The sequence below is a fragment of the Diabrotica undecimpunctata genome, chromosome 7 (genome assembly GCF_040954645.1).
Source record: "Diabrotica undecimpunctata isolate CICGRU chromosome 7, icDiaUnde3, whole genome shotgun sequence".
NCBI lineage: Eukaryota > Metazoa > Arthropoda > Insecta > Coleoptera > Chrysomelidae > Diabrotica > Diabrotica undecimpunctata.
This window is the reverse complement of record NC_092809.1, coordinates 31,747,919-31,774,025: the sequence shown is the minus strand read 5'-3', so window position 1 is coordinate 31,774,025 and position 26,107 is coordinate 31,747,919. Positions and strand designations below refer to the sequence as shown.

At 32.8% G+C, this 26,107-nt stretch overlaps 2 protein-coding genes across 5 annotated transcripts in view; both read right to left on the bottom strand.

The window, feature by feature from the left end:
- The window catches only part of Rbcn-3A (rabconnectin-3 alpha), a 109,091-nt gene extending 91,316 nt beyond the window's left edge, over positions 1-17,775 (bottom strand). For 2 of the 4 annotated variants that reach the window (XM_072536996.1, XM_072536998.1), the window contains exons 1-7: positions 17,561-17,775; positions 16,283-16,480; positions 16,178-16,210; positions 7,842-8,073; positions 7,551-7,697; positions 4,955-5,075; positions 3,206-3,388 (exon numbers count right to left, since the gene is read on the bottom strand). In XM_072536996.1, the coding sequence (XP_072393097.1) occupies positions 3,206-3,388; positions 4,955-5,075; positions 7,551-7,697; positions 7,842-8,073; positions 16,178-16,210; positions 16,283-16,480; positions 17,561-17,647 (1,001 nt within the window). In that variant the 5' untranslated portion in view covers positions 17,648-17,775. The remainder of the gene's footprint in view (positions 1-3,205; positions 3,389-4,954; positions 5,076-7,550; positions 7,698-7,841; positions 8,074-16,177; positions 16,211-16,282; positions 16,481-17,560) is intronic. The other 2 variants (XM_072536997.1, XM_072536999.1) reach the window with 1 other exon arrangement.
- Positions 17,776-23,118: 5,343 nt separating this feature from the next.
- Positions 23,119-26,107, bottom strand: part of mei-W68 (meiotic W68) — a 68,025-nt gene continuing 65,036 nt past the window's right edge. The window contains exon 9 of the mRNA XM_072538770.1: positions 23,119-23,495. Within this exon, the coding sequence (XP_072394871.1) occupies positions 23,199-23,495 (297 nt within the window). The 3' untranslated portion in view covers positions 23,119-23,198. The remainder of the gene's footprint in view (positions 23,496-26,107) is intronic.

Genomic DNA, 26,107 nt, shown 5'->3' with positions numbered 1-26,107 from the left:
TGGTTTACCCACAAGTCCATATTTTGGAAAGATCGGTTATGATTATGTAACATATCTACAAACAATAACTATAAAGTGCTTTTTACGAGATACTATCAAACTCATCTATTTCATTTTGCAATTTTGCGTTTGGATGCTGATTTAACTTTTTTCCGATATTTGCTAATTTCGGATGGACTAAGATATTCCCCATAAGGTAATTCGCTCATTATCAGGATATTTCTGATTAAACACAAGAAAAACTACACAATTGCAGTCTAGTAGCAAAGAATATAGACGCATATAGAAGGACATTTCAAATGGGCGATTTGATCACGGTTATTATACTTTAAAACGCTCGTGAAGAGGGCGACTGCATAAACTCAAACAGTGGCCGTGGGCTTAAAATCATATCATGAAAGATATAGTTAATAGGAAGGGGGAAAGGAGTACGAACCAGAGTTATTTAACTTCTGATTGGATTGATCTGCAAACTGTCTTTTTTTGTTTTTTTTTCACAATAAAATCACAATTCACAATTTTATTTTTAATATATTAAATTGTTAAATTTTTAATTTAAAACTTAAAAAGTATGAAATTTTCGATATTACAAGTATTTGTTTTTATTACATGTAAATAAAATTTTAAAAAAACTTGAATTAAAAATAGGTTTGTTCAAACACAACGAAAAACCGTTACATAACTTTGTATTATACTGTCTTTCTTTCCAAAAATCTACGAAACATTTTTCGTAGAAAAGAAATTATCAAAATATATTCAAACCAAAATTTCATTTTCTCAAGACTTTTCATTAAACTTTTTAGACTATTTTGGAAATTATTTCATTGAATAATTGTGTCGTTCAAAAAAGTATTCAATGAAACTTTTACTAAATTTTGAAAATTTCTATTTTGCCGAAACTTTTTATCCATAATCTTTTAATAACAACTCTGTTGCGAGAGGGTTGACGGTATTCTCAGGAAGTCTCTTTTTATCCTTGGGATTTGCTATGGTCCATGTCCTAGCAGCCATTTTTGCTTTTTTCCTCATCTTCCTTTATTGAGCTCTAGAGAGGAGTTATTTGTGACTTACTTATTTTTTAAATTTAAAAATCCGAAATTATACTTTAAAATTTCGAAATTTCAAATTGTAAAAGAGATCAGGAATTACTTTTTGGTCGAAACACCTTACAATCTTTTGGGCTTTCTCTCCCGGTGATTGACTTTTAATTAATTTTAATTGCTCCCAGTAATTGCTCTGACATGACCGCTCCCTAGTGGTACAAATAAGGAACTAAAATATTGTTCAATTTATTCTTCTCTATAACATGTGTTACACTCTCTTTACGTTACGACCTCTGCCGAGACGAAAAAAATTACAGTGAAAGGTCCTTCTATATGCGTCTATATTCTTTGCTAGTAGGTTAGTACCACGTAAACAACAATGGATTTCGCTCTCAACTGGCGAGTTAGTCGGACACGTGCCTTAGCCACGTGGTACATCAACTTCATTATTATTGGTTAACGTGGGTATGTCGGTGTTTGCACCAAAGTCGGCTGTACCCATGTCAGGTTTTGAATCTAGAGCTTGTTTGGTATCCTTAATATTTCATGTAGGATGTCGACTTTTATATTAAAATTATACAGCCATCGGTAGATTTATATATTACGAGTAGAATGACGTATAAATATCAAAATCGTAAACAATGTGACTTGTCGGTCATCGGTAGATTTATATATTACGAGTAGAATGACGTATAAATATCAAAATCGTAAACAATGTGACTTGTCGGGTTTTGTATTTAGACGCCTGATATCAGAGTTGTTTGACGATGACAGAAATAATAATACTTGTATTGATGGTTCAGAAATTATGAAATCAGAGGTAGCACGTGCTATAAAAAATGCTATAATTAAAAAAGCTTGTAGTTCAGATGATAGGTACATCGACTGTGTTGCTAATACTAATAGATGAATATAACATAAAAGTAGTAGTAAAACTTTGTAATGCAATATATAACACTGGAGTGATTCCCACAGACTGCCTCAAGTCTACTTTTGTCGCAATACTCAAAAAACATAATGCTACGAAATGCTCAGAATATCGATTAATTAGCCTAATGAGTCACACTGCTCAGATTTTTCTAATAATACCTCACAACAGAATTAGGCAAAAATGAGACGAAGATCTCCAAGAAACCTAATTTGGTTTTAGAAATGCTATCGATCTAAGAATATTCATAAACTAACGAAATTCTTTTGGTGTATCGTCAATACATGATCCACTTATAAGTTACGATGAATACTGCAAAGTGACTTTTCTTTTTTTGCATCTTGGAAAATTCTTCTTCTTCTTCTCATTGCGCCGTCTCCTTTCGAAGGTTGGCGATCCAAATGGCAATTGTAGTTTTGGAAACTGCGGCGCGAAAGATCTCTGCGGATGAGCGGTCGAACCATTTCCTCAGGTCTTTCAGCCACGAGTTCTGGCGTCTTCCTACTGATCTTTTGCCCTGTACTTTTCCTTCCAGTATAACTTGAAGTAATTCATATCTTTCGCCTCTCAACACATGACCCAAGTATTGCATTTTCCTCTCTTTGATTATGAATTTGATATTGGAAAATTAGCTGTGCCAAAATTTCAGAAAATACTTTTGAAATGTTGTACTATAATGTATTAATGTTATAAATAGGTTTATATTAATTTTTTTTTTTTAATAACTCTTAAACATATGCTTAAAATATTGAAAATTTACTCTACCCCCCTTAATTTATCCTTGTTTTTGTTGATACGCCTACACAATTATTATTTCTGAATCTTCACTGGCTTAGTGTAAGTCAAATTATACTGTTTTATGGTTTTGACTTTTAAATCTTTTTACCCATATGATCTTTTGGGGTCTATATAGTCCTTAAGACACGTGCCGAGATCCGCTAACCTTTAAGAAGAGGAATTATAATTATAAAAATATTTAAGAGTTATAAAAACACTACATCCTGGCTTGCCCTACTTGGTATAATTAATTAAATTGGTACAAAATATTATTGCATCAACTCTTATGAACTTCTTTGTTAAGTGACAAATAAAATATTCACAATCGTTAAAGGCTGTTGGACGATCACTCTGGGATGAATACATAAAAATTATAAAGATGTAATTGTAATAATGAACATAATATAATACAATATATCCAATTAAACAACACACTAGGGCAGGTCTATATACTTACTTCATATGTTTGAGGCGTTGCATAAATCGATGTTTGTGTCTGTGTGTTCTAAATTTGGGATGGTGTGCCTGTGGGTCTAGTTGAGATAAATTGACCAAGCCATCTTCTGGTAAAACGGTTTCCACCCACAAGCGACAGATGTTGTCTTTGCAAGAAGTTACCAGCATGTTTGATACTGATCCCCTAAAAGTATTTGTAAAATAAATTTGACATAAAATCAGTATCGAAAAATGGAAATTAAACATTTATTATAAAGTTCATACGCTTATGAAATTTTTTTTTCAAATGCCGTGAATAATATTGTATATATTTAAAAAAAGATATTTTTTGAAATCAACTGGTAAAATTTAACCAGTGGAGGACTCCCAGGGTTAGTGTCAACAGTTTTTCCCTGGAGTAATGTTTTTTAATATTTTTTAAATTCTTTTGTTCATTTTTGAATGGTCTTATCGGTATTTGCTAAACAACAGTGTGCATGTATTTGTATAATTTACAAATTATGATTGCTAGTGTAATTTGCCCTTCACAATTTTGTTCAACTGATAAGCACTTTCCTTACCTTCAATGTACTATTAATAAAATTTGGAATATTAATTAAAACTAAATAACAAAAAATAATACATCTTATGGCGTAAGGAGAGTTGCCATTTAATACAAATAAAAAATGCGATGGAATTTGCTATATATAAAAAATAGAAATACATTTTTTTTTAATTTCTTTTATGACCCCAGCTAATTAAATATTTTCTACACTTCTTCTTATTGTGCCTATCCGTTACTGATGTTGGACACTAACATGGCTATTCTGACTTTGTTGACTGCTGCCCTGAAAAGTCCGGTAGTGATTAAGTTAAACCATTTTCGCAGGTTATGCAGCCAGGATATTCTTCTTCGTCCTGGATCTCTTTTCCCATGCACTTTACCTTGAAGTATGGTCCGAACTAGGTCATATCGTTGTTCATTGCGCATTGGTCCAGGTATTCTAGTTTGCGACGTTTTATGGTTACGACTAGTTCGCGCCCTTTACCCATTCTATGTAGTACTTCTTCGTTGGTAACTCTGTCTATCCAGGAAATTCCCAACATGGGTCTATAGCATCACATCTCAAATGCTTCAAGTCTCTTCAGTGATGCTTCAGTTAAGGTCAATGACTCCAACGCCATATAAAAGAACGGAGAATACGTAGCATTTTAGTAAACGAACTTTTATTTCCAATTTTATATCGTGGCCGTTAAAGATTTTTTTCCATTTTGACGAAAGCTGATCTTGCCTTCTCGATCCACAATCGATTTTCTACACAAACAACCCCAAAAGGAAAATTCACTTTTGATAAAGTAGAATTTGGAACAGCTTTAATACTGTACTGTTTAATCAACCCACAATCTTCCAAATATACGAACTACAAAAATTTTGACACGTCCCTACTACTTACAATATATTGAGTTAGTTAAAAATTATCTAACTAGTTGTAGAATTTTGTTTAAAAGCAAATATTTACAATACCGTTAATTTTAGCTGAATTAAAGGTTATTGCTGTTTATCGACATATGAAGAGATTTTATAAAATATTTAAATTTTTTTGCTGCAATGACGTAAAAAGTAGGGAACAATTTTTACCACTAGATGAAAATAGGTACAAAATAAAATTATGAATCACAAAATCACAAAACAAAACGTAACTATCAACAAAATTTTCTGCTAACTTCCAAAACAAAAACACTTTGCAATATATTTTCGTACAGGACTTACTTTGGCATATATTTACTAGTAGTCCTCCAAGAAATATGAGTCACAGCCCTTGGATGAGCAATATATACAAAACTATAGTCCAATTCCAGAGGTCCTTCCATGCTTTTTGACGTAAAGAGCACTGAAAAATATATGAAAATATCATACACATACAAACAATTAAAGAGCTTCTATAAGTGTTTTCTTGTGGAATGTCTAAGTAAAATATTATATTTTTATGGGATTAAGCCACATTTAATTGTATTAAAAACTACATTTTATATATTTTTTTCGATTTTTAACTTCCTCTCCGGAAGAAAAGAGTCTTTTTTAAAAAAGATTTCCGGAGTGAAAGTCGAACGATTAAGTAAATGAGCATACTGTGCCTAGAAATATTAGGCATAAGCGAAAATGTATTGTGCAGGACTCGTTCCGGTAAAACATTTGTCATGGATATAAAACGGAATATTACTTTGGAAACGACACCCGTGATCATCTAGAGAGAGTTAAAATAATTATCTCCAGGAGAATCCAAACAACTGCACTCTTCACCTTTAAAACGCATTTTAATTTTGGTCGATAGGGCACTATAATTAAAAGATATTGAATTTTTACCGTCGAATTGATACAAAATTTTATTTAAAAAATTGATTTCGCGCTGATATTAAAAATCGCCAGTCGGTTCAAGCATTGTTTCTTACACAAAAAGTGCTAATAATCATGTTTAAAACATTTTTTTCTACGGTGTACAGATTTGGTAAATCGATGCCCCCCCCCCTTCACCCAAGAAGGGTGTTTTAGAGGGAAGTCCGGGAGTAAGAGAGGCAAACTTTTTGGCATCTTTTTTGGGGTCCCAAAATTGACATTCTCGGCAAAATTCAGCTCATTCGTATAATTTCTAGAGGTTCAGGAGTATTTTTATCTCTGGCGACTGGAGTATCAACCAGAAATAAAAATCAAGTGGTATATATACAGAGAGTGGCGTTGTAATGTAGCTCGCATACTAATTAAATGCCAGGGAAATGTCTATAAATAATTTGGTAATAGATGTTCATCATCTGAGGTGCAACTGTAATGTGAAAACTAAATGTCGTTGAAGTTGATCTGAATATTTCGAACTGCCGGTATTTGATCTTGCAAGAGCTGGAAGTATTTTTGAACATTTGCATTATCTTCAGTTTATTCTAGTCCAATTGTTCAATCTTCTATGGATATTCCGTCCACTGAGCAATACTCATAGCAATACTAATTTATTTTTACAAATCTAGTACAATAAATGAAATTGGGAAAAGATTATTATTTCCATGAGTTCTCTTTATCATATTTTCACAACATCCTATCCCCTTAAAAGGATCATCACGAATAATTTCATGAGTAGTCTGATCTTAGAGTTGCCAGATGTGATTTTCTAAATCCCCCACTTAGAAACTGAAATTCCCCCAAATTTAAGCTCAAATCCCCCAAACTTAAAATTTTGTCGCATAATTACAATTTTTATAAATTTGAAAAGACTGTAGACTGGAACAGACTGTACTATAATTTTTTATACTATTTATACTAAAACAATGAATTAGAATAATTTTTCATATTAAAAAATGAGAATAATTTTACTTCACGATTTATAAAAACTGATGTCACCAGTGATGTCACTTATATTTAAAAATTAAAATTAAATTTAAAAAACACAATTAGAAAATTGGACGCCAGTGATTATGTGTAAAATTGGGACGACTAGGCTCTGAATCCCATTTGTTCTTTTATTAACTCAATAATTACCCAATTTCTTAGCCTTCCGTTTTGGCTATATTCTGCATCCAACGTGACTTTAATCCACAGCCGATATATGGAAATACATATTCCTAAAACTTACGTCACCACACGACGGTGTTCTGTAGGACAAAATGATCTATATTTCAAAACTGAAGGCCTATATTTTTGTAAAATATTTAGATAAGTACATTTTTTTGGATGCCTTAAATGTATCTACTGAAAAAACCAGATATGTATATTATTTATTTATGTAGGTCGTAGGAAATAGCCTTTTCTAGTCAGTTCTATCTAGATTCGCAAATTTAATTAATGATGATCCCTAAAATCCGCCACAATTTCCCCCCCAAATAATCCCCCATCCATTTTAGCTTATAAAAATTCCCCCAGACCCTTTGAAATTACCCCAAAAATGGGGGGAAATACCCCAATCTGGCAGCTCTAAGAGTTCAACTCTGTAAGGCTTACAGTTCTGTCACGTCAGCTTCTTCTTCTTTCTTGGGTCATTCCATTTCAACAAAGTTGATCTGATGGGTTTTTTTAGTTTCCATTTGTACAGCCAAATTTTTCAAATTTATGGATAATTGACTTAATAGTACTGTTTTTTGCATTGAAGCAAGAATACACATATTGTTTAAGAATTTGTAATATTTTATGTCCCGCTACAATAAGTGCCATACACACGTTAAAATATTGCCGAATCTGTATATTGAAGACTATTGAAAGGACAAATTATGTTATAGTCATCAAAAGTAGTAAAAATGTAACAGGTAGGTCTATGGCTTACTCTTCTGTCACGAAGTGCAATAAAAAAATAAAACTTTCTACATTAAAATCTACAAATACATACCATGCCTATTTTCATACCAAATTTTAACAAGTCTGTCATTTTCTCCACAAGTTGCGAAAAGAGTACCATCAGGACTAAATGCCAAATGTTGGACAGGAATGGCAGTATTAGCTTTCCAAACGCATTGCCATGAAGTTTGTTCTTGCTCTAAAATAGAAACATAAATAATTTGACACAACTCTCCAAATAACAGAAATATCAAATTTTACTTTATTTTGAAACTCTCTGTATATTAATATATATGAATATTATACTGTATTAGTAAATATAATGTCTAAAATAATTAAATACCTTGTGGTTTATCGGGTTCATCATGAGGATCATCACCATCTTGATGACCTCCTCCTAGAGTAAATGTTACGGATGTTTGTTTAATATCTTCGTCTGCCTGTGATTTTAAATGCCACAATTGGACATAAGTACCAGCTGTCAATAAACGGGTACCTTCCAAGTTCCAACTTAATGCACGCGTTGCAGAATCAGTTTTTAAAGTACCGGTTTGTACCCACCTATAATCTAAACCCTACAAAGTGGTAACACATTATTTAATATCAATAAAATCTATTAACAGCACATATTGTTGGAAAGTTTATGACGCAAACAACAAATTAGATCTTAAAATTCGGTAGTTAATTTCTGACATTTGTAATCTGCAGAGTCAGGCAAATATGCAAAAGTGCATTTGCATATTTTTGTATTTTCTTTTGAATTTTGCATATATGTACTGGTATATTTAAGAAGTGCACCTAATAGGTTTTCAAAACGAATTTTTTTGTTGATTCATGGTTCAATACCTGAAATTTCCAAAATAATATTATCCTTATCTTAATCCATTAACAATTCTTAAATAAATACCTTAAAAAAGAAATGAAAAATTCACAAGAATTAGCTATTGGGGCCTCTTGTTGTGTTTTGGATTATGTGACAGTCGTTTTAGTGGTTTTATTAACTTAGGTAAGGAAAATTTCAACGACTAAACCTTTTTTTTTCTTTATAGAGGGGGGGTCTGGAATCTTCGAAAGACATCTCAGTCCAGGACGCCGCCTGACTAACTTTAGTGCAAGATTCGTTCTTCGTACTCCCGGCGATAGTTCCCGAGGTACTTTAAAATGCCTTCTCGTCGCCGGGTCTACGCCGAACGCCTACCTGCTAAACCAGACCCTCCTCTGTCATCCAGCGATCCGGAAGCGGAATGGCCGCTGTAAGGCCGGCATCACTTCCGAAGCACTACCTTTGTTCTTTCATTCTCCATTGATACACATCCACACTCTATTCATCAGCAAGGAGGCTCCCTGTCTCGTTCCAGGTAGCGCGTAGAAGACACTCAGCGCTCCTAGTTCGGCATCATTCCCAGATGGGCATTTCCTCCTTCCCCACAGTCTGACCCACGCATTCTAACTCATACAGTGTGACCCACTTTTCTAGCTTCACCTTTCAGCATCATTCACTCTTACCTTTAGCGTTGGTCCAGCTGTCTTTCTTCCTCTTCCTTTTTCTTGATCACTGCACGGATATAGCTGTGTATGTTAGTCCAACCTAATTTATTTCAATCATTCTCTCAATCATTTCTCTCACTGTAACAAAATTCACACCTGTCTCTCTCTCCATTCTGTTCCTTTCCACTATCCATCTGCTGCAATCTAACATCGTATGTGTCACAGTGTCCGAGTATCCACAGTATAGGCATTCATCTGTATCAGCCTTTCCGATCCTATAGAGGTAGGCCCTAAAACACCCGTGTCCTGTGAGCACCTGCGTCAGGAAATAATCCAGTCGCCTGTGGCCACAGTCCACCCAATCTCTTATGTTCGGGATCAGCATTTTCGTCCACTGTGCCACATCTTCTGTGTTGTTCCATTCTTCTTGCCATCTTTCAACTGACCTTTCCCTTTCCTGTCTTCTCTCGGCCACAGTAAGGATTGGGCCTCTTCTCTCATAAAGCTCTTTTCTTTCCACCGCCAAAACATGCAACGGAACACATCCAGTGATGGTCCATAAATAACGACAACCTAAAAAGTTGTTATTTTGTTTCACATTTAAATAGTTTAGATACCCCTCGATCTAAAACTTATTTATTTAACATACTGAAGCAATTTTTTTTGCATGATTCCATGAGAAAAAAATTCCAAATAGTTGAGTATTGCAAAACTGCTTTACACAAGGACAAAAAAATTAGTTAGAATCGGGAGAAAAAAGCAAAATTCTATATCTATAGTAGAAACCCTCAATTCAGAAGAGTGATATCATAGTTTAAACGCGGAATATCCTCAAATTTAAATGTACACAGCGGCCCTCGAAAACTGCCTGTTTTCTCGATTGCAATTTGCGTTTCCTCATAAGAAATTACAGAATATATAAAGTAGTATATTTATTTGTGCTTCTCTATAGAAAAACTGACCAGGAGTTGTCGTACAGTGTAGCCAAATCTTGTTCACAAGTAGTAATTATGGTCATACAAAACCTGTATTCTTCCACGCAACGATTATTACCGTCGTAAAAATACAAAAAAACATGATTTTTTCAATAGTAAAAATTAAGCACAAAATTGTAATGAAATAAATTTTATTTATATGTTCCGTTTCGTTACATATTTAAATTTATAAAATAAAAATCGATATTTTAAAACATTATTTTTCAGTCGTTTGGCAATGTTGGAATTAGCGAGGAAATTCCGTTTACAATTCGGACGCAGACATGCCAGAAAAACTAGTTTTTATTATTTTTTCGCCGGAGGAATGGTTCTTTTATAATGTTATACATGGGCGTTTCTATGGGTAATGTATTTTGTGAGTACATTTTATGTGATAAGTTGGTAAACTTATTGTTGTCAATACTGTTTTAACAATAATGTATTGTAGTATTGATAAAACGTGTTATTGATAATAAGAGTGTTATATTTTGTCGTTTTATAGTAAATTTTTAGTTATATTCTTATACAGAATTGTTGAAATTATTGTATATATAGTATATACACAGATTATTGAAATACAATGGACGAAAAACCGAGTTGTTCCAAGAGAAGACAGCAAAATTCTGATGTTGATTCCAAAAATGAAAAGCCGCAAAAGAGACGGAAAATGTTAACGTCCGAGGGAAGGTAATGATACGAAACGTTTATGAAGGAATTGTCGGCAGAAAAATGGAATTAAATGTTAGCCAAGCGATCGACATTTGTAGCAGTTTAACAAAAGTATCCGTTAGCTGTATTTATCGTGTACTTAAAAATATATCGGAAAATAAAAAGCAAGAAAAAGGTAAAACTAGAGGTAGGAAAAGCATTGTTTTCGATGACGAGACAAGGAATATTATACGTTGAAAAATTCATTCATTTTATTTTCGAAGTGAAATTCCAACACAGAAAAAAATTTCTCAAGAGCTAAAAAACGATGACTCTTTACCCAAGATATCTCATAGGGTCTTAATCAGAACCATGCGCGAAATGAACTTTCGATATGTAAAACGCAACAGAAAAAGTATGCTATTACAAAAAAATGAAATTATTCCGTGAAGAAAATATTTAGAAGAAATACGAAAAATTCGCAGCACTGAATGCAAAATTTATTATTTGGATGAAACCTGGATTAACGAAGGTCATACAGTTGGAAAAGTTTGGCATTATTTAAATGTCAAAAGCAAACGCGAAGCATTTATAGAAGGCTGGTCTACAGGATTAAAAGCTCCATCAGGAAAGGGACGGCGTTTAATTATCACCCATATAGGAAGTGATACAGGGTTCTTTGATGATGGTTTGCTTCAATTTAAGTCAAAAAAAAAACAGGTGATTATCATAATCAAATGACTTCCGAAGTATTTGAGCGCTGGTTTAAGAGAATCTTACCAAAATTGGAATCTGGGTCTGTGGTTGTTATGGACAATGCGCCATATCATAGCCGCAGACTAGAACAATTACCGACGACGGCATGGCGGAAAGGGAGAATTCAAGAATGGCTTACAGAAAAGGGGATTGCATACGAAGAATCAATGCTCAAAATTCAACTACTTGACATTGTACGGTTAAGGAAAAGTGAATATCTTAAATATGTTGTGGATGAAACTGCAAAAGATTATGGTGTCAAAGTTCTACGTCTACCACCTTATCATTGCGAACTTAATCCCATTGAACTTATCTGGGCGCAAGTGAAAGGAAAAGTAGCACGCAATAACAAAACGCTCAAATTAAACGAAGTTAAGGAACTTTTGATTCAAGCAGTCCTCCATGTAACTCCAGAGAAATGGGCTAAATGTATAGGCCATATAATTAAAGAAGAATATCGTATGTGGGAACTTGACACTCATGTCAAAGTTTTACTAGAGCCAATTATAATTACACCAGGTGAAGATAATGACAGCGATAGCAGCACTGCATCTTCAGATTTAGACAGCGAATAATATTTTCTAATAGTTTAGTAAGCATCAGCATAAAAAAACCAAAAACAAAAAAAAACGAGAAGAACATAGTAAGTGTGTATAGTGTTTGTGTTAGAATAGAACAATGTTTTGTTACATCCAAAATTATTTTTATTTTGTTTTTATAGAATTTTATTTTGTTTTATAGGATTTTATTTTGTTTTGTTTTATACTGTTTAAGTGTTTTGTTTATTTTATTTAATGGGACAGTATGGCTCTTGGCGAACACCCATTTAAAAAGTGACGCGCCACAAGACATACCTCTCGGGTGGTGGGGAAACTGTCTTAAAATTTGTTTTAAAAAAAATTCATTGTGTAACTCTTTAAGGACGGGTCACGTCAAAAGACGTTTTAGCGTAACTTCCGCGACAGCCTGGTGGCACCAGTAAGCTTTCTGCAAAATTACTTGTTTTTTATAGCTTTTTGTTTGTGTCATTCAGTATTTTTAGGAGACTGTATGGAATAAGCCACATAATATTTATTTATAGGTTTAATTTACTGATTTTTCGATCTCTATATAAAGAGATCGTTTTCAAATATACAAGTGATAGTAATATTTATTTTTCTATGGCTTTTTGCTTGTCGTTCTGTATATTTAGAAATAATGGTGGGAATAAGTAACAATATATTTAATTGAAATGTTTAATTTACTGACGTTTCGATGTCTATATAAAGAGATCGTTTTCAAATATACAAATGATAGCAATATTTATTTTTCTGTGGCTTTTTGCTTGTGGCATTCCGTATTTTTAGGGAGAATGTTGGAAATAAGCCACAATACATCTATTTACATGTTTATTTTACAGACGTTTCGATCTCTAGTACAGAGACCGTTTTTAAAGTTAAGAAAAAAAAAAAGAAAATAATATAAGAATATATAAATATATAATAATAAACAAATAAAATAAATATAACTATAATTTATATCTTTGAAAACAGTCTTTGGATATAGAGATGGAAACTTCAGTAAAAACCTGCAGATAAATATATTGTGGCCTATTTTGAACAATAATATTTAAACAATATAATATAATTAACGTTGAAATAAAAGTGAGTGTACGCCACTGGATTTTCATACGTCTTTCCCCACTTCTACGCCTTCAAACGATGACTCACTCTCCCAAATAGTGAAATTAGAGTTTAGGTGTTTACAATCAACTAATCTGAAATCAAGTGAGTAAGAAATATTTAACCATGAATTATGCGAAGCATTGTTAAGCTCAAATATACCTTTGTACAAATTATCAAACGAAAATTTGCTCCTGTTTCTGAGAAATAACGGCAAATCGAATATTCCCAGTGAAAGAAGCTTGAGAAGAAACGAGGTGGATTCTGTATATTCTGCGGTAGTGAGTAAAATAAAATAAGATATAGGAGATAATTTTTTTTATGTATGTGTGAATGAAATAATTAGTTGACTGTTACATCGCACATTTATTAATCGGAGCTTTTTCAAGATTTTTGCAAAAGAGTTTAGCAAAACCTTTTCTTTATTTAGCTGTTCCCAAAGAAAAATGTTTGCTCTTTGTTTCAGGTGCTGCACCCTTACATGTAGGAAATAATTTGAAACATTTTTATCCACGTTTAGTACATACAATTTGCTTAGCACATGGTTTAAATAGAGTCACAGAAGAAATTAGAAATAAATTTCGCCTTGTTAATAATTTAATTTCAAATATAAAAAAATATTTCTTAAGTCACCTATAAGAACTCAGTTGTAAAGAGATCATTTGTCGAATCTTCCTCTTCCACCAAAACCTATTGGATGGGGAATCAAATTTAAAGGATGCAATTTTTATGCAGAAAATTTTACACAATTGAGGCCAGTGATAGTGGAATTAACTGACGATTGTTTCGAACCACTAAAACATTAGAAAGAATTGGTTAAAAATCAAATAGTACAACTTTCATACATAAAATCAAACTATGATTTTGTGTCACGTTGTATCCTTCAGCTACAGGATACAAGTTTGTCTTTAATTGAAGCAGTTAAATTAATAAAAAAAATTTGAACTACATATCTTGCAAAATTTGTGAGGGTCAAATTGGCGAAGACATTTTAGAAAAATTTAATTCAGTCAATGAAACAAACAATTGTTTCATATTTCCTCTAAGGTTGCAAATGCTTTAAGTAGAATGTTTGATGAAACATTAAATGTATAATATGCATTTATGTGTATGTTTACGTTTATGTTTGTATATTTTCTATATACAAACATATGTATACAGATAGGCGTAACTTTTTGTTGGAAAATTTTGAAAAATATTTAATCACATATATTTTTTTAAATAAATAACCATGTATATATATTTATCTAGTTGAAATGTTGACTGCAGAGTACGAATCCAGGGGGATCTCTCTGAACCTTTTAAAACAAATAACGGGCGGGGAGAGCCACTCTCCTGTATACTATTCAATCGAGCTCTGGAAAAAGTTATACGTACTTCACAAATCACAACTACTGGTTCAATATATAACAAATCTGTGCAAGTCCTAGCATATGTTGATGATATCAATATTGTTGGGAGAACGGAAAACGCAGCACGAGAGGCGTACGTAGCACTAAAGGAAGCAGCTACAAAAATGGGTTTAATAATAAACACCAATAAAACGAAATACATGAAAATAGGTACGCAACCACAAATACTACGGCCACTTGTTATAGAAAACGACGTCATCAAAGCAGTTAACGAATTTGTATACCTGGGAACGCCCATCAATACTGAAAATGACACTACCTCAGAGATAAACCGCAGAATTTGCACGGCTAATAGATGCTATTTTGGGCTTAATCTCCTTTTCTATCTACAGTTATATCAAGAAATACAAAAGTAAAACTCTACAAAACAATAATACGCCCAGTCCTAACACATGGTTCAGAAACCTGGACTTTAACAAAAAGCAATGAAAACATGTTAGGATGTTTCGAAAGAAAAATACTAAGGTGAATCTATGGAGCGGTAAATGAAAATGGTGTCTAGAGAAGACGATACAACTTCGAACCATGTAATGCGGATGGAGCAAACCGACCCAGCTAGAAAAACGCTCCTTGATAGACCTATTGGTCAAAGAAGAAGAGGAAGACCCAGTACAAGATTCCTAGATAACATAGATCAAGATATGAGAAATATGGAAATATGTGCTTTTCCATATTTTTTCCAAAATTTATTTATCTAATTAAAGTAATTGCTTAAAAGTTTTGTTTTATTTTATAATACAAGATTAACAACTAATATTTTATAAAATTAATATATTTAAACAGTTTATGACGTGCATATGTTGTTTAAATAAATGCATATACATGCATTATGAGCATATATCTTACTTTTCAGCCCGCATATTTGCCTGACAGACAGACAGACATGAGAGACATTCAGTTACAATTTTTTGAGGAAAAGAAAAGTTGTAGAGAGTACAGGAAATTCATATAAACTGTGATGGAAATTTATAGCATCATATATTTTTAAATATAACAGTTTGGAGAAGAAATAGTGAAATATGGTTATCAGGCATGAGTAACAGCATACTAGTACAAAAGAAACTTTATGCGATGAACTAAGTTTAAAAAGTACCTACTTTTCTTTTTCCTTCATATAAACTTTATCTAATTTCGTTAAAAATTCCTTTTTTATATAATTTTGTAACACATATATGACTGTCACAAATAAAATGCAATATATTAAACATGTTATTGCAAAGAAAAAGAATAAAAACCTGTTTGTGCATATTCATATAACAATGTATCAATGTATCAAATTTTAAAATACAACCTATCTTTTTCACAGAGTTATTATGTCACTATTATTTTTTACATTATGTACTCTATAAGTAAACTTTTAATTGATTATCATGAAATGAAACAACAATCATGAAGAACAATGTTCTGTTTTAGCAAGTACCTATAGTTTTAAAATTGTAGACACAAGGTTCTCAGAAATGCTGATGTTTTAGTGTTATTACAATAACATGATACCCTGAATGCTACTAATATAATAAATGAATGAATATTTTTAGATTATTTTTTATTTGTTAAATAAAATTATTGTGTTATTGATGCATATAATTACAAATAAAAAAACTCATATGACAAAATATTGATAACAATAAATAATGTTTACATGAAAATACACAAACTACAAAAAGCACAATCATCATGCTTTTAATCTTTATACTCAAAACAAAACCATGTTAGGCAATTAGTTTTGCAAATTTAATATACCTTAATATTTGTAGTCAGCTTTAAACTAGCCCTCTGAAATTAAACAATGTTACAACTACACTATTTATCTAAGTATATATTTAAATGCTCAAAACATATACATACATGTAAAGAATTGTTATGGATTAGGGGTGTTGGTTCGTATATACAAACAACATCATCATAGGAAGCAGCAATCTTTCCAGTATCACTAGAACAATCTATAGATGTTATCCTTATGTAGTCATGTATGGCACCTGGTATTATTTGCACTCTTTCAAAGTTTGAGGCTAGAATAACTATGTTACAACCTGCTGCATATGCCTAAAAATAATTATGTGATATTTATTAATTTAATAAACAAACATCAGAATAAAGTTAAATAATTGAATGCTGTGCCATTGTGTGTGATTAATAATATATTATAAATCTTTTGAGACACTTACATTAACAGCAAGAGAAGAGAAGCAACTAAAAATTTTTCAGAGGAAGATTATGAGAAAAGTACTGTGACTAAAGAGAGAAAACAAAGAGGATGCAAGACAATGGATGAATCACGAAATACAAGAATGAATGGTCAAGAAAAAAATGGAAATGGATTGGCCATACTTTGAGGAAAGATAAAAGTAACATAGCAAGACAGGCACTTTTATAGCAACCAGAGGGGAAATGAAAGAGAGGAAGAGCAGACGACATAGAAAAGAACTAGAACAAGAGAACCTAAAAAAATTTAACTAAGATGGGGTGAAGTCAAAATCGGAGTAAGAAATAAAAGATAATGGAAATAACTAGTACACAGTTTATCCAGAGAATAAATAAGAAGAAAGGTGCATTGACCTGGCCAGTCAGCAATCTTACACTTTTGGCCAAGAAATGCATAAGTGACAAATACTCCACAAGGAGGGATGGAACTAGAAAGAGAAAGAGAGAAAATGCATGAAGCTGAATAATATCCTGGCTTAAGATACTTAAGAACACAAGGGAATGGTTTAAATGCATCAACGCAGAACTATATAGAGTGGCACTCAGCAAGATCCATACAGCTAGCATGTTTTGTTCAGTCCTTGGCATGTATCCCTTTAATATTTCTTGCCTTTAAATTTTAAATTAATCAGAATCATTTTTGATTTGATACATCATTATTGTGCACATTTAATTTTATAAAAAACTATTGAAAGATAGAAAATTAAGGTTAGTATTTCAGGATTAAAACTTAATGTTCCTGTAATGTTTACTTAACATGTTTGTAAAATATTTTTATCAGCATATTAGACATAAAACTATAAACAGCAAGTGTGATTCAGGAGAAGTCTTTATTTCCAGTTAACATTCATCTTATAAAACTGTCCACAACAATTTTAAGTAGATATAACAATCATTTTAAAAATGTAATTAACTACTTACAGTAAAAGGAACACCTTCAACTGAACCTACAGCGAAGCATTTATCGCCAGCATTGCAGGCACCACTAACAATTTGATGTAGATTCATCTTAAATATTTTGATATACACAATTACACATATTTGCACACTTTTTTAACATCAAGTATTCCTTCCTATAACATTAAAATGTTAGTAAAATCAATTTATTGACAACTTGCACCATATCATCACGTGTTGTCAGCTGTCATTATGACATATCAGCTGATAGAATCTGAAGGAGTCATAGGTGTACTTATTTTTTTTTTATAAGGATATGACACAAATATTGTAACAAACATTATAAATACTCAACATTTAAAAAATTTAAAATTTGGGTTTTAATTAAATAAGAAAAAGTTAAGAATTAATAAAAATCTATAGACACTTACAAAATCATTACCTACATAATTTATTGTTTTCGACAAATATTTTATAAATAGTAATAAAACTGGAATATCATTACCATATTGGTTTCATCAGTCTCTCTTGATTCATTCTAACCACGTAGCTATAACATAATAGCTAGGCTTCTTTAATTTTTACTTAGTTTGGTTGTACTTTACTTAAACGTTCTCTTATTAAGTACATACCTCGATCCGATTCCTGTCTATTCTGATTATACCTACTCAGTAATCTTCTTATAGGCACTTCGTCTCAACGCTTTGTAGTACTTTTTTAATCTACATGATCCTAATTGCGTGATATATTCGAGCAATACTTTTGATTTGTGCATTTATTTCCACTTCTTGGGAATCTCTAAAAATCACAAAAAAAATGCGAAGAAGATATGGGTCCGGAACAATTTAGCTTTCGAAACGGTATGGGAATTGAGAAGCTTTGTTCAGTTTCCTTGTTCTCATGCAAAAGTGTCGGGATCAACAAAAAGATGTCTACTTGTGCTTTATAGATTATGAAAAGGCTTTTGACAAAGTCAAACACGATCAGCTAATAGAATGCTTGCAAAAAAGAACCTGGATCCAAACGACATTAATACAATACGTGAACTCTACTGGAACCAAAACGTCTCTGTCAGAACTGAAATGGGTGATACTGAAACCATAAACATCCAAAGAGGAGTTAGACAAGGTTGTATACTATCACCATTATTATTCAACTTGTACTCAGAGGACATCTTTGCACATGCTCTAGATGAAGCACAAGAAGAAATAAAAGTCAATGGAAAAATCGTGAACAATATCAGGTATGCCGATGATATAAGTAGTACTGATTGCTAGCAGTGAAGAAGAACTACAAATTCTCTTAACCAAAGTAGTGCGAGAAGGAGAACTATACGGCCTTAAGGTGAATGTAAAAAAACCAACACAATGGTAATTTCAAAAAAACACACACCAGTTATAAACATACTAGTCAACAACAATCTAGTTGAACAGGTGAAAAAGTATCTAGGCTGTTGGATACATGAACCTTAGACCAAGAACAAGAGGTTAAATGTAGAATAGAGCAGGCAAGAAACACCTTCTTAAAGATGCGACAGTTAGTCACTACCCGTAATCTTGATTTGTCCCTACGATAAAGTGTTATGTATATAGTGTACTATTACACGGCGTAGAAGCTTGGACGTTAACAGTCAGCTCGTTACGACGTTTAGAGAGCTTTGAGATGTGGGTATTTCGTCGTATGCTGAAAATTCCATGGACCGACCGCGTTTAGAAATGAAGAAGTTTTAAGGCGTATGAATAGAGAACGTGAACTCACAGAAATTATCAAGAAGCGTAAAACGTCTTATCTTGGACACATATTTAGACACGACAGGTATAACTTCCTTCAGCTTATTATAGAAGGGAAAATAGAAGGCAGACGCGGCCCGGGTAGACGACAAATGACCTGGCTGCGCAACATCAAAGATTGAACAGGATTAGAATTTCAAAGTTTAATAAGGAAAGCCCAAAATAGGGAAGACTTTGCAGAGGTCATCGCCAACCTTCGCTAAGAGAACGGCACCTAAAGAAGAAGAAGGGAATCTCTACTATCTATAATAGGATTCATAAATATTAAAAGTTTTCGACTTGATTTAATGTGTCGTTGAATTTATTTTTAAAACGTTTTTCTGTTTTTTCGTCTTATAAGTTTATCAACCGCTTTCAAGTTTTTATGTCCAATATATAATTTTAAAGTTTCTGTTCTGGTTTCTTTGATTACATCATCCAATACAGAGTTAAATAGGATGGGACCTAGTAGGGGAAATTGGGTAACAGTGAGACATGGGTAACAGTGAGACACTTAAAATATCTTCCCTCCTTTTCGCCACGTGTAGATATCATTACTTGCACGTGCTTGCTGTATTCAAGGTTACCGATTTCTAATATGTTCGGCGGTCGTGCAGTTTCAGTTTAGCATTTACCGTGATTGAGTGTTTGGTGGGCACTAAGTAAAATAATACAGGTACTTTAAGAATTTTTTATAAAAGCATGTTAATTATTAGGATTTTTTTATTATTACTATGATATTGTGTGTAGATTAATAAACATGATGCCATAGTTTAGCAATGCAAACTAAGTTTTATAATAATAAAAATAATATTTTTTAAATTTTATGGCAAATGGGTAACAGTAAGACATGTCTCACTGTTACCCAGATGTTATAAAAAATTACATTTTGTATTTTTTTCTAAAATTTCTAGTATACCTAAAAGGAACTTTTCAAAATGCCCAGAAATCCACCGAGGAAGACAAATCATGGAACATTCTCGGAAGAAACCATGAGAAGGGCAGTTGAAGCTATACTAATTGGTCCCAGCATTAGATCTGTAGCAAGACAGGAACAAATAAGTGTTCAAACTCTAGCTAGGTAATTAATTGTGCTTAATAATGCTCTACAAATAGTTGCAATATTTATTTTTTTCAGATATGTGCAAAAAAGAAAGTCCAGTGAAGACGGATTGATTCAATATACCCCTAACTACGCAGTAAATAAGATATTTAGTACCGATCAAGAAAAAATCTTGGCTGGCCTACGAATTGGCATTCACAAACAATTTGAAGACGCCTCTGCAATGGTCCCTTAATAAAATGGCAGGAGAGGAATGGATGAAGAATGGAGAAGAAACCCAAAGATTACTTTGAGAACTCCCGAAGGATATAGTCTATCACGGGCCATATCCTTTAATAAGCACAACGTAGATATGTTCTTCGATAATTTATCCAATGCGATCAAACGCAATGAAAGATTTAGCGACGGAACACGTATTTATAACCTTGATGAAACGGCTACAGTGACGTGACAGTGACTGTACAAAAATCATCAAAAGTTTTAGCTGAAAAAGGCGTAAAGCAAGTCAATAAAGTGACGAGTGGAGAAAAAGGCGTGCTTGTAACAACATGTGCAATTGTAAGTGCTACACGTAATCATTTACCACCTGCGATGGTTTTCCCACGCGTTTATTTTAAGAAGCACATGATTGCTGGTGCTCCACCTGGTACTTTAGGATTTGCGTCTCCGTCCGGATGGATGAATTCTGACCTATTTTTGAAAGTAATGGAACACTTCATTCTACACACCTCCAGTTCAAAGCACAATCCAAGTCTTTTGCTTTATAACAATTACAAGGGTCACCTTTCTATCCAGGTTATAAATCTTATTAAGGAAAATGGCATTACCATTGTAATTTTTCCACCACATTCAACCAATAATCTACAGCCTTTAGATGTTTGTATTTTCAAGCCTTTCAGCTTGGCTTATATTGCTGCTATAGATAGCTGGCTGATGCATCATCCTGGAAAGCCAGTTACTATTTATGAAGTTGCAGGTTGTGTGGCGAGGCATACCAGAAGGCAATGACTCCATGAAATATTACCTCAGCCTTAAAAAAATGTGGAATATATCCATTCGACAGGGAAATATTCACAGACATCGACTTTTTGCCTTGCTCCGTCAATGATAGACGTCAGTTGCCAATGGATGGTAACCAAACCCCCCCTCGCGATCCAGTTCACGAGAAAGCTGGAGAAAAAAATAGATTTATAACTCCGGAAGAGATTCGTAGACATACTAAGGCTGAACTTAGAAAAGAAACATCCAAAAGCCGAAGAAAGGGAAAAAGCATATAGCTACTGACACTCCAGAGAAACTTAAGCTAGAAGAAAGGTAGAATAAAAAGAAAACAAATATAGGGGCAATAGACTTGCAGAAAGCAAAAAGTGTTAAGCGAAAGATAAAAGAGAGTGATGAAGACGAAGCAGATGGAGAATGGCATTCTGATGCATCATCTGAACATTTTAAACCAGAAGTAGACCCAACAGCTTTTGAAGATTTATCAAGAACTCCTGAAGTCGATGATTTTGTTCTGGTAGAATTTAAACCAGAAAACACCAAATCAAAACTAGTTTACTATATCGGAAAGCTACTTTCTTGTGTGATAGATGCAAATGAGATGGATGCCACTTTTATGATGAAAAGTGAGAAGATTGATTCTAAATTTGACTTTACCACAGCTTCAGATATTGCCACAATTTCAGTAAACTACATTAAGATGATATTGCCAAGGTCATTTGTTATGGTCATACTAAACGTCAAAATTCATTTTTCTCATTCGATATAAATTTCAATTTAATAAATGTACGTTAATTCCGACCACTATTTTTTAATAAATAAGTACTTTGTAACTTAATCTTATTTTTATTTGTTTTTTTTATGTAAGTATATATTTTGTAACTTAATTTTTTTTATGTTTTCTTTCATATAAATAATATTATACTGTCTCGCTGTTACCCATGCATGGGTAACACTGAGACAAATGACAACTTGACCTTATATGTCAAATACAAACTAAAAAAACCAAGCAATTTTCAAATTTGACTTTTTCGTTTGCAATGAACGCATGTGAGAGTACAATCCTGAAGAAATTTTGTTTATATATGTCATAGTAGTGGACTTATGGTTAAATGAAAAAAAAGTGTCTCACTGTTACCCAGTTTCCCATACCTCTCTTTAACTTAGTTCATCATTGACTATAAATTCTTCGGATTCCATATATTATTTGTTCCGACTCTGTTCCTTATGTTCTCGTATAGGCTCATAATAGTTTTCCTAAGTTTCCATTTTCTCCAACTTTGCAATGGAATTATGTCAACTAGTGGAAAGAATAGAACACATCAGTAAGAAGGCAGGTCTCAAAATAAAGAAAAGCTCCATATGGCTCCAGTAGGCACTAACTCTAATCTTTCAACTTAATAATTAGAATTCATCACTTTTTTTATTCATTACTGCACTGTAATAATGATTTTCCCATTATTTACGGTCCACGTACTCAACAGCAGCATTAAAAAAATAAACAGACAGCCCAAGCCGAGTGTCTGTTTATTTTTATTTATTTATTATGTCATATCAGTAGGTTATGATTACGGTCACGGGGCTCTAGGCACAATGTATGGAGACTCTTTGTCAGTTGTCACTACTTGTCAACTTTCGACTCTCAGGATATAGGTACAGGGTGAAACAAAAATCCTACAGCCTGATAAACGAAATTGCATGTACCGCACAAGAGTTTAATGGAACAAACAAATTAATTATTTTTCAAATCTTTTATCTTTATTAAACTTTAACTAAACAACAAATTCAATGAACAACTTAACAATAAATATAAAACAACTTAACGCAACTATCAAATGAACGAGTGATTAATAAACTTCATGGTTAAATACACATCACTTAAAAATATATCATTCCTGATCAATCCTTCAATTCCTGCTTTTAATTTATGCTGCAACATTACTTTCAGTTCTGCCACTATTTCGGGGTTTTTATCCATATAGTGATTTCTTAGAAGGTTGTTAATTCTGTTTAAATCGCCAACTGACAAAGGTTCAGTAGTTATTTCAAACTTATGTATTTCTGATGGGTATACTCCTATCCATTTGGCTTTAGGTACAGCCAGATGATGAGAAAGATGAGCGTTTTTCTGAAAATTATAAATTTATACTAATATGAAACTTTTTATAAATATAAGATGTATATAATAACTACGTCTAGATGAAGTTGAAACAGAAGTCCATACTAAGGTGGTTTGATATTGTATAATTCTTTCTATAGTTCATCCCAAACCCTTCTTTCAGTGCGTCATAGTTGATCGAATTCTCTCTAACACATTAAGCTAGAAGTGACAGAAAAAAACGTGAGTCTGTGATTATTATACATAGAACTTAGAAAATGATTTATCGTAAAGCTATAATAATTCTACTTACGGATGTATAATTGGTTGTAGTTTAGAATACGCTAAATAGATATCCAATCAACGATGCGCATAAATATAATTTGACGCAGATTGTCTCGATCGTGACAGTACTTTCACAATGTCAACTGATAAAATGATAATTGTCATTCCAGGTTAGTATTATCAGAGATTTTACAGTGAAAATTTTGTATTTACATAAAAATATTTTAAATATACCGGAATATATCGAGAAAGAACAAAGACTAATATTAAAATTATTAAATTATTTTCAATTAGAAAAAGAGAGATTACGATCCTACAACTGTCAAATTTAACTAAAATGTCATGCAATAATTCTCGACATTCTTAAAATCCTATATGACGTCAAAATTAGTGACGCACTGAAAGAAGGGTTTGGGAGAGACTGTAAGCACTTTTATTCAAAAACTTAATTACTACTCATTAAATTCCAGTTTATATACATTTTCTGACGTTTCAAACTTTACGCACTATTTTGGGACATTTCGATGATGTCTACAGTCCACCTAATTTACTTACCGTTGCACGTCATTATCATTGACAGAGATCGAAGTTGACATAGTTGCCAAAGTATAAAAAAATCCTGAATCCATTTTAAATCAAATAGGTCACATAATTATTGCAAAAGAGCTACCATCTCTTTACAACGACTATTGAAATTCTTACGTGACATTTTTGAAATAGAACACACTAATTTTGTTCTACAAAGAACAGATTTTATTAAATAGGTAAAAATATAAAACAAGAGGTATTATTCACTTTATAATTCAAAATAATAAAGTACAAAAAGTGTCAACACCGCAACTGTCAAATTAGTGTTACCAATTTATGCCAAAATATCACCTTAGTTCGATTACAGTTACAGTGTGTTCCTAAGAAATGCTCTTTATAAAAACGCTTTATAATACATTTATACAAATTAAATGAAACACATTATTGTGTATTTTTTTAAGTTAACATTAATAGAAATCTTTAAATATTATTTCTACGAGTATATAATAAAATATGTCTGGTGGTTGTAATGCCAGTGTACTCGGCAAAGTGATTCTAAAAAACACACCTACCGACTAAATATTTCGTGTTGGTATCATGTGACCTCACGGGCTATGACGCGAATGACGTGCAACGGTAAGTAAATAAGATGAAGTATAGAATATTCTAGATTTTTATTTCGTCTTCTTTGTCAAGTGACTTTTCTATATGTAATATATTTTACGGAACTGTCATAACACTGCTCCTTCATTTATAGTTATTCGTCTCGAATAACTGGTCTATCAGCGACCGATTGAAGCCAACCAAGGTGGATCAGTTCCATGGTACGGAGCTAATCTCTCCACATGAACTACCTTGGGTTTACTTGTAGCCGAAAACTGGATGCGATAGATTAGATCGTTTATTTTCTGTATGACGGTGTATGGATCCTCATAGGATACTCATAGAAGTTTAGGACAAAATCCTTTCTTACTTTTGGGATTGTATAACCATACTGGATCACCTCTTTCGAACATTATCCCGGTAGCATGCATGTCGAGTTTTTTCATCTTTTCTTTTAAATAATCGATGTACATCAGGGATGAATGTTCTTCTTCACGGGGAAGCAATCTTGCAAAAATAAGATCTTGAGGAAGCTTGATTTGTCTACCGGTGATCATCATCGATGGAAGATACCCGACCCAGGAGTCTTGCCAGAGGAAATGAAATGTTTTATTGCTATATTGATTCTAATTGGTTATAATAATCTTCCTAGCAAGCATTCCATAACCTTCCTAGTATGTATTGGGAGCAAAGTATTGACACTAGAAACGAACTTGAGCTATGAGACGCAACAGATTTGAGCAAATTTTGAGGCTTATTCACTTGAATTCTAACGCAAATATTGATAAGAGTGATAAACTCTGGAAAATACGGCCATTTATAAATAAAGTGAAGGACAGATTCAGAAAGTATTTTGTTCCTGAAAAAGATCTGGCGTTCGACGAAAGTATGGTCAAATACTACGGTAAACATATCTGCAAGCAATTTTTAAGAGCCAAACCCATACGTTTGGTTATAAATTCTGGTGCCTAAATACAGTGATGGGCTATTTGATTGATTTCAAAATATATCAAGGAAAATCTGTAACTCCTGATATTGGCATATAAAGAAACTTTGGAAAGGCGGCAGCACCACTGGTGAAAATGATAGAAGAACTAGGTACCTGATAATCTGAAATCTTTTCCATTCTTATTTTACTTTGACATTTAATTTATTTACTACATTCAGTTTATTTACGTTTGAAAGGATACGGAGGCACCGGCACTATAAGGGAAAACCGTTTACCT